Here is a 10,421-nt window from a genome sequence, read left to right as displayed (position 1 = left end):
TATAGGTCTTATTTTTTGTTTTTGCCATTTATCATTGTATCTCCCAACCTGGAGTACTGTGATTGGCAAGTATTAGGTGCTCAGTAAATATCTGTTACTCAAATAAATGAAAATACTCTAGTTACAAGCTTTATATTTATAGAGGATAACAATGCCCAATTCCAGGGCTGATATTAATTATTGGTTTGTGTCTCAGTTGATAAAAGAAACTAGAAAGTAAGAAATATATTCTAACTGTGAGATAGGACAAGGCAATATAATTTGTACAATTCATATGAGAAAAATGTGTTTAGATTTATTGTATTTCTATCTATGTGAATTCTGAGGCACGAAGATTTGGTCTAATTGTTAGTCTACTCCCTTCATTTTTGCATTATGCCAGGGTTGGAATGAACTTGCCATCATTTTTTCTAACTTTTCATCTAATGTTTAAGTCCTTCTTTAAATATTTCTGCCACTGGCCCAGATAAAATTTCCAATTAATGTGGAATTTACTATTGTCTGAGGCACGCCATCCAATTTTACCATGGCTTAGTTGGGCAATTCTTTATTCTGTTGCATTGAAATCAGTCTTGCTGTGCTTCTCATACTCCAGCAAGGATGGGTGCATAGCACACAGATATTTTCTTTTCCATCCAACATCCCACATATATTTGAAGTCTTTGTTAGTGATTTGCGATCTGCCCATCTTGTATATTCCACATAGTACATGGTTTCAAGTCTTCCCTTTTCTGAGTAATCTCCAAGTGAATGTATCTCCATTTGTTTATATATTTTTAAAGCATGTGGTATATAGACAGATGTCCAGTATTTCAGTATTTTGTAAGTGGGATAATGAATCTAAAGTGCCCAGGGTGGTACCTGGTATATAGTAACACAACAAATATTAGCTTTCCTATCACTTTCCCATTACTTTATATTTTTGTTTCTTGGACTTTCCTGCCTATCTTTAATGCAAGGATAATGTAGGGATAAACCAGTAGATGGTAAAGTATTTCTGTAGCCTCTCCATTAATAAGTAAAGACAGGATTTTCTGTTTTGTTTTCTGTAGACAGATGAAATAAAAATCTAGATTTAGCTTCAAATATTTCCATATAAAACACAATATTTTAGCAACCTTTAACCTTTATTTTACTTTATCTGGCTTGATCATGTGTTTATATGTGCTTTACAATCAGCAAGACTTTTTAACAATGGGGGTCTCAATGATACCTTTTCTTACTTTCTTATATTTTAGTTATCAGTTTAACAAATGATTAAGAGAGAGAACTAATGTTGATAGGAGACGTTTTAAATATCCTGTCGTAATTATTTTCTAAAAAAAAAAACTTCTGAGAAATGTAAAGCAACTGTGTTCCCATGAAGAAAATATGAGCTCTGCCCCACTGTTTCCTGTAGCCTAGATCAGTAAAAGCACATTTAACTTTGACCCACTTTCCCCTTTCATTTTAGGAAAGCAAGTGGCAGTAGATTTAGGTACTCCCTCACAAAGTACCAAGAAGAAGGTGTCCACGGGTATGCTGGAGTATATCTGTAATATCAGCAGTTTGGAAAGCTAAGGCAGGAGGATCTCAAGTTCAAGCCTAGCCTGGGTATTTTAGCAACTTAGTGAGACCCTGTCTCAAAGTTAATAAAATAAAATAAATAAGGTGGGGGGTAGCTCAGTATGAGGGCCCCAGGTTCAATTCTCAATGCTTCCCCCTTCCCCTAAAAACAAAGAAAGAAAGAAATAGAAAGTTCTGTTGCACATCCGTGAAAGCAGTGGTGTTGAATCCAGTATCTAGGTGTGAGTGGATGATTTAGCACTGCATGACAGCTCAGGGCCTGCCTTGAATCTGGACACTGGATTCAGTGTACTTTTTCCCAACTACAAACGACCTGACTGGAGGGACTCCTTCCCTGATGTCCTTTTTCAAAATCCTTCACCAATCTAACCTTTCTCTTACTGAACAGATGACAATCACAACACTGAAGTTGCTGTATAGACAGTTTGTTGATTGTCAATAGCTAATGACTTGCCAGCAGAAACACCTGATTTTAGGTAACATTATCTTCATAGGCTCTGATTCTAGAGATTTTTCAGATTCGATTTTTCTTTGAAAAATGAGTAAGTCTACATGAGAAAAATTAACATCAAATTAAAAAATGAAAAATGGCATCATTTTATATACTATTCTAGAAACTGTTTAAAAATCAGAGAAATATATGTGCTTTAATGTAAGTTATGATTGTGTTATATTATATGTTCAACTAGAGCTAAGACCTGAGGCATGGATATGGATTTTTAACTTTTGGTTCAGTTCTCACAACTCAAAAGCAAACATCTTTTTGGATACTTGGTCACCAGAGAGGGGGCATAATCTTACTTTTCCAGAAATTTCTGACGTGGTAGTTTTGATCAGGATGTGAGAGTGACAGTTTTATGCAGGTAAAAGAACTAACTTCATTTGGTGCCACATACCTGGCCTTCAACCTTGTTTTGCAAACAAATCTCTGCGCTCACTTGGAAAAGCAGTTGGGATAAAGGATGACAAACTCAAAATGCCTTTTGATGCTTTGATAGTAAATACAAAACTCTGCAGAGATTCTCTTTTCAGAATGGATCTTATAACACTGACATGATTTAGGATACATTACCCTCCTGATACTCTACACAACGATAGATAAACCTACTAGTCAGAGGTCTTTCCAAATAACAAGGCTTGGTAACATTATAGTAATTACTTAAAAAAAAATAGCACATTTTTATTCATCATCTGTTATTATCAGTTCCTTAATTCAGGCGAGTGGGAAAACTGATGGTACAAATACTCTCTCCCCACTTCCCAAATGCTGCTGCTGTCTCTAAGACCAACTTTTAGGCACCTTACAAGTTTCCTGCCTTCAGCAGTCCTTCTTGTTCCTGTCTTATTATGGAAAAAATACACTTTTAAAACACCTTCATTATTAGACTGGGAACTTCTTAATAATTAGACTAGAAACTCCAAGTATGTAAGAACTTCCTGTCTTATCCTTGGATATTTTCCTAAGAAATAGCACATAGGTGCCAAGCTTTTGTTAACTAAAGGGAAGAGATCTTGTCTTAGTCATTCATACATTTTCAGTTTGTCCAGGTGTCTAGAATGTAATATTCAGTATATATTGTTTGAATGGATTACTGGTAATAAATTAATACCCAGAGTAATTGTAAACTTTTTCTAACTTCACATTATGAGTTGATCAAAAGCCAGTTTCTAGTATTATAACTGATCATTAATTCATTCTTTTTTCTTGTTCTCTGTCTCTTCGCTCTCTCTTCTTTCTTCTTCAGACACAATCTTGCTATTTAGCCCAATATTGACTAGAACTCACTCTGTAACCCAGGCTGGCCTCAAACTTCCAGTAATCCTCCTGCTTCAGCTTCCTGAGTGCTGGGATTACAGGTGTGTCGCACCCATGCTGGGAATTATTTTCTTTTTATATTACAAATTTAAATTCAACTAACTTTTACTCTCTCTTACTTCTATTTTGACAGTGATAATTTCTGAAACCTAATTAGGAATATCAAGATCATTTTTAAAACAAGTTTTTGTAATTAAGCCATTGTTTTATCTCCACCATGCTTATTGATCTAAAAGGAAAAAATAGTAAGTATGCAGTGGAAAGACTGAATACCCATTGAACTGTTATCAGTATTAATATCAGATTTCATGTTACTTCCAGGTATAATACCCTGAGAAAGACTCGACATCACTGATGTTGCGTTCTACTCGAGTATACACTAAGGAATGTATAAACTCAATCTTGTCATGGAGAGACATCAGACAAACCCACATTAACTTATGCTATAAAATAACCAGCTGTATTCTTTAAAATGTCACTGTCATGAAAGACAAAGCCTCAAGAACTATTCGAGGTTAAAAGAAAGTAGAGTCTAGATACCTAAATGTGGTATGGATTCCTGGATTGGGTCTTATACTGGACCCCCCAAAAAGTTTATGAAAGGCATTATCAAGATAACTGCCAAAATTATAATATAGACTATGGATTAAATAATAGATATTTTATCAGTGTTAATGTCCTGATTTTGATAATTGTACTGTCGCTATGTAAGAGAACAAAATTCCTTCTTTTGAGAAGTACACACTGAAATAATAAATGATAAAAGAATATTACGTGTGCCACCTCCTCTCAGATAGGTCCAAAACATCATATATATATATGGAAGAAGTGGAGGAGAGAAGACAACAGTTAAGTTTAAGGAGGAAGACCAAGAGAAGAAGGGAGAGGAGGGTGGAGGTGGGAAGGGGATGTAAGAAGAATTGAGATGTGTTATGTGCAGGTACCAACTCTCCACAAAGGAAGAGATTATTGAGCACTGCAAACATGTACTAATAAAAATAAAAATTTTAAAAATTAAGTTTAAAACAGTAGCAACAACAAAATAACTACTCAAAAAAGAAAAGGAAAACAACCTTTACATGATGACTAGTAGGTTCAAGTGTTCAATTATGGCAGATGTTCTATGGCATTTCTAATTCTATACTATAGCAAGTTCCTTTCACTGTCCTTGTATGCTTGCTACTTAGACAGAAAATGAGTGTCATATCAAACCAAGACCTAACTAAATCAAACCACTAAAATTAATTTTCCCCACTAATTTTTTTGTTACATTCATTGAAAAGAATGACTATTGTTAATATTTCTTCCTTACTCTGATAGAAATGAAAAGTCATTCACTCAAGCCCATTCAGTGACTTTTGATTGTTTATTATGTACTAGAGAGTGTGCTAGATGATAGCCAAACAGAGAGGTTTGGTCTGGGTTCTTGAGGAATTCAGAGTAATGATAGAGTCAGAGCAGACATTTAATCAAAATGATGGACTCATATAACTTCACCTACTAACATCCTGTCCTTCTTCTATTTTCACTACTTCCACCCATATCCACCCTCATTCTAATGCTTTTTACCTTTTCTAAAGTTAAATGTCATACATTGAAAAACATTAATGGTACAATTTTAATGAACTGAAACACCAATGTAACCCCCTCTAACATCTCCATCATCTTCTTCTAAAATTCCCTTGCACTCCATACTTTAGCCCCACCCAGTGTAATCTTTGCTTCATTAATTTTTGCAAAGGATAAGAAGTCCAGTGTGTTTGGAGTATAAAGTACGTGGAGTTGTGGGAATGCCAGGTATAATAATATGTATTGTGCTCTGTGTTCTAGATCCTTCTGCGTATTTTCTGAATGAACTGATTTCTTACAATCCTGGAGGTAGTTTGGTGAGTCCAGTGAAGCTCAGGAGAGTTTCTCACTTGCTTAGAGACACAAAACTAGTGAGTAATGGAGATAGGACACCTAGTTTCTTCTCACTCTAAAACATGTTCTTTAAGCTAACGCTTCCTGTTAAGATTTGGCTTGTTTATGAATGTAGCTGGCAGTCAAGAGGGATTCTGAGTCAGGTGGTAACAACAGATCTGTTTGAACTGTCATTCTGTTGATGGTGTGGAATATCAGAGTGAAGGAAAGATTGGGGCTAGAGAGACCACGGCTGAGAGATGAAGTTTGGGATTAGAAGACTGATAGTGCGTGTAGAGAAGGAAACTGTTTGACTGATATAATAGCTTACAGGACTAGGTTACAGGTCGAGGATAAGTGAAAGAAACCTTGACTATAGTGATTTTCATTACTTTGCATCTTTGCGGATGCTCCTCTCTCTGACCCCAAGGGCTCTACTTTGAGCACTTGGATTGATAGCAGCACTATTATTAAAACAGGAGAGAGAAGGTATAGTGAGAAGATAAACTCACTTTTGGTTCTGCTTATTTGGAGAAGCCTGGGGAGAGTCACATAGTTTCTGTCACAGACAGTATGCAATATAACTTAGAGGATCTAAGGACAGGTTTGAACTGGAGGTAAATTTTTAGGAATTATCAGAGTATATGTGGCTTGAAGCACAAGCTCTGAACTCAGATCTAGGATTAAGTATGAGCTCAGAAACAATTTTTTTTTTTTTGGTCAAGTGGGATAATACCTAACCCAGGATTTTTGTAGGGATTCAATGAACGTTGTCTGCATTTAGTAATGAATTTATTATCAGTTTTTGGTATAGTAATGCAGACTTACGGTGAAAAAAAACTTGATTGTAACAAAAAGCGTCTATTTTCCATGGAATTCACTTAGATGCTATATGAAATACATTGAATGACAGACCTGGAAGGTATGGCTTAGTGCTCCCAAAGCAGCATGGTGCATGGCCAGCAATGTGCCTTTAGTACAAGGCCCTGTGTCTTCATCACTTTCCCCTGCTGGACGAAATAACACCCACAACTTCCAGAAGGCGACGTTTACTTTGGCTCCCTATTTCAGTCCATGGTTGGTTGTCTCAGATACAGAGAAGGCATGGTGGTCGGCCGAACAGGGAGGAAAGCTGCTCACGTGATGGCAGAGAAGGAAGGGGGAGGAGCCAGGGACAGCGATTCCAGGCCACGCCCCAGGGACCACCTCCAACTGGGCCCCGCCTCCTCCCGGCACAGTTAGCTTCTGAAATAATCTACTCATGAGCACAGGGCCCTGTGGTCCAACCACCTTCCACACACATGAGACTCTGGGGGTACATGCTAAATCTAAACTGAAACACCACGCCGGGGATTCCCAGTAAGCAGGGTATCTCTAGGGCGGCAACCCTACTTCTATCCTCTTTTAAAATAAACATTTAAAATTTTGTAAAATTTTTATTAGCATATGTTTGAAGTACATAGTTACTACACTCACACACGTTGGTATGTGTACATAATGCATCGTAAGTTTTTAAATCCCTTTCCCTCCCCCCATCTCTTGGTCCCCTTCCTATTTGCAAAAGATCTCCCTGTTTTCTACTGTTTTATTTTGCCCTTTATTTATATAAAATAAGGATTTTATGGAAAGCATTATCTTTTTTCATCTTATGTTGTTTATTTCTATACAACTGAAAACAAATCAGCAGTTGAATATTTGTTCCTCTAAAGCAACTTGTCCATGGCCCTTTCTATCCTCTCAGCCGGTATTCTAGCCCATGATTACATCCCTACATTATTGTGGGTTTACTTATATACTGTAAAATACAAGAACAAGGGTTGCTCAGAACTCAGTCTCGGTCTGAGAACTATCTACATCCACAGTATGTAGATCTTATAGGAACTATGTATATGGGATGTTCTATACTGGATGTTGGATTTTCATGCTGTATTTTAGCATGATCTGATTAGAACAGATGGGAAACTAAGAATGAATCTTAAAAAAGCAACAAAATGAGAAAAAAGTGTAGTGGGAAAAGTTAGAAATTGCCAAAGTTTGTCTATAGATGACCACCAGATCAACCTAATGTCAATTTAGAGAGTAGATTTGACTGGTATTTCCTTGTATTGCTGTTTATAAAAATATTACTAACCATGTACAGCTTAAATAAGCTGTTATCATTCTTGAAATGATTACTGATAATCTATGCAGACAGATTATATCACTTCAATAGTTCCTCTGACTCCTACAGTGTGTTCTTCTTATGTGACTTTGCTTCTTCTCTCATTGAGAAGGGTAATCTATCTCTCCAGGCCCTCAGTCTGTGCTGGCCGTCTGACCTGCTTTGACTAATAGCACGTGGTACATGTGATGTGCAACTTCTGAGCTTGGGGCTTCAAGAGGTCTTGCAGGTTCCTCAGTGGCTTGGCATGCTGCCACCACACAGGGAGCCCAAGTCATCCTCTTTGAGGAGGAAAGGCTCTGAGAGAGGTCCAGTCAGCTGTCAACCAGCTGCCAGTCGTAAATGCACCCAGTCAAACCACCAGATGACTCCAGCAGCTGTGTGACTCCAGACAAGGTCAGCCCAAATTACTACTGATATAATCAAGCACAGATACAATGGTTTTAAACCACAAATTGTAGGTGCTTTGTTATGTATCAATTATTTATATTTGCATATATGTATGTCTGACAATATTTTCTCATCTTGAGGCTAAAGGAGAATCATTTTAAATTATAAAGCAGACTTGGGGTTAATCAATAGGATATACTTCAAGGCTTAAAAGGATGAAAAAATAATGCTATAATAATGTGTTAACTTAGGTTGCTGTATGAACCATGAAATGGAAGGCAGTTTTTTTTTGTGGGATTGTTTACGTACAGTTTTAAGAGGCAAGGTGATAATTCTAGATACTGTCCAAAGTCCCTTTAAAGTCTAGAGCCATAACAGGCACGGTGGCCTGTGCCTGTAATCCCAGCACTCTGGGAGGCTGGCAGACGGGAATCACAAGTTCAAGCCCAGCTGGGCAACTCGTGACTTAGTGAGGCCCTGTCTCAAAATTAAAAATAAAAAAGGGGTAACAATTTAGCTCAGTGCAAAGGGCCCAGGTTCAGTCCTTAGTACCACAAAACAACCTCTAGAGCACTGTGAAATTTAATTATTGTGATTTAGCATCTCTTTCTACTTATGTCCGTCTATGTACCTATTGGTTTATTTTGCGGTGCTGGGAATTGAACACAGCGCCTTCACACTGAGCTCCATCTGCAGTACTTTTTAGAGTTTTTTGAGATAGGGTCTCGCTAAGTCACTAAGTTAATCAGGTTAGGCTTGAATTTGTGCTCCTTCTGCCTCAGCCTCCCACAGTGCTGAGATTACAGGTGTGCACTATACCCGGTCTGTACGTCATATGTTATGCTTTTTATGGCTGGCAGGATCCACTGGTTCATCTTTCGTACACGATGGGACCCAAAACAAGTACGGTCCAGTGAAGGCAGCACAACATGATGGCGAAACTCAGGAGTTTAGGCCAGACCGCTTGGGTTCAGATGCTGACTCAACAGTTTGTCAGCAGAAACCTTGATAAATGATGTGATCTCTCTGCCTCAGTTTTTCTACCCACAGAATGGATAGCACAAAACTCAAGGGGTTGTTGGTAGGAGGAAATAAGCTATTATTTGAATTTAAAACATATTTACTCAATACATCTCAGATAGTAGCAATGTCATCATATTGTAATTGGCAGTTTCTGGATCCTAAACTCAGTTCTGTTACTGACCATAGGCTCATATTACTCTCTCTGGGTTTGTATTGTAAATTATAAGATTTACTAGATAACTTCCAGGATTTATTTTCTTTGTTTAAATTCTATGATTCATGTGTTTGTTTGTTTTTACCAAAATGCACTCTTCAATTTTAAATTTTTAAAAGATTGTCTAAAACTTATGTTAGCAAGCAATTCTGAGGTGTTGTGAACAATATTTCACCTCTGCAGTGGTGTGTTGGCACATGCCTGTAGTCCTAGCACTCTGGGAGGCTGAGGCAGGAGGATCTCAAATTCCAGGCCAGCTCAGGCAACTTAGTGACTTAGCAAGACCAAGTCTCACACATATACATGGGGTAAGGATGTAGCTCAATGCTAAGGCCCTGAGTTCAATCCCCAGGACTGTAAATTTCTTGTTTTTTTTTTTTTTTCAAAATGTGGTTTTATTGGCTGCATAATAGACACTATTATATAGAAGTGTTATATTTTATTGCACATTGCTTTATAGTCGGGTGTCACTTCATATTTCACTTTGATGTTGGCTGATGGTAAATAAATATGATGTGTGGCAGGTCAGCGTGGTTGTTTTTCTATACTTCTATTGCGCCCATAATCAAGCTACTGCAACCCCGCAAGTTGTTCCACTCAACATTTTTACAGTAACAATTCTATCGATTTACCAACTTTCCTTTGGATTTAGGTCACTTTTTTCTCTTCCCCAACACACCGAACTCTCGCGCTAACATACACTTTTTCAGGACCCTGAGAACTGAGGGTTTGAGCTGCGAAGGTGTGCAGTATTCCTGGGGAAGGGGAGATACACAGGGCGAATGGGGTTTCTTTCTTCTCAAAATTTCCTGACCTACTGTGGACACATATTTGCTTGAAGTCACCAAGGGCAGGCATGCGGACTTGGAGGTGGGGACAAGTGGGGATGCTGCCCTTGGAGGAGAAGCGCCCGGGTCTGCACATCTGACACACGACGGCGGGCTTCGGGGATTTTCCGCGCAGGACGCGGCCGCCCGAAAGCAGGGAAAGCGCGTTCAGCCACGTGACCCAACTTCACTTTCGGGTTCAACCGCAGAGCCCGCTGGCGTCCACACCGCTCCCTGCCGTCACAGGAGGAGCCCACACCCCCAAATTCAAGGAGGCACCGTCCCCAAAACTCCTGGCTAGGGAGACGCGCAAGTCCGACTTGTGCCGCTGATAAACGCGCTGCCAGGCTTTTCGGGCTGCTCCTCCGCGCGCCCCGCGCTCGTCGGCCAAGCCCTGCCCTGCGGTTTGGCCCGAGCGTTCCCGGCCTCCGAGGCGGCTCCGCAGACCTACGGGCTGGAGCAACAGTTCGGTCGCCGCCGCGCAGTCTGCGTCCCGGCGCCGGCGCGCACCGCGGTCCTCGC

General features: G+C 39.1%; 1 protein-coding gene across 1 annotated transcript; it reads right to left on the bottom strand.

The window, feature by feature from the left end:
• Positions 1–9,440: 9,440 nt before the first annotated feature.
• Positions 9,441–10,421, bottom strand: LOC106146440 (the record flags this gene model as incomplete). Its single annotated transcript, XM_013503261.1, is given in 1 exon segment — positions 9,441–10,421. A coding segment is annotated over 1 exon segment (508 nt), but the record flags the coding sequence as incomplete, so codon positions are not given.

This window comes from Chinchilla lanigera, unplaced genomic scaffold (genome assembly GCF_000276665.1).
Source record: "Chinchilla lanigera isolate Chin_1 unplaced genomic scaffold, ChiLan1.0 scaffold00078, whole genome shotgun sequence".
In the NCBI taxonomy this organism is placed as follows: domain Eukaryota; kingdom Metazoa; phylum Chordata; class Mammalia; order Rodentia; family Chinchillidae; genus Chinchilla; species Chinchilla lanigera.
Note: the sequence above shows the minus strand (reverse complement) of the source record. Positions and strands in the feature narration are given on the sequence as shown.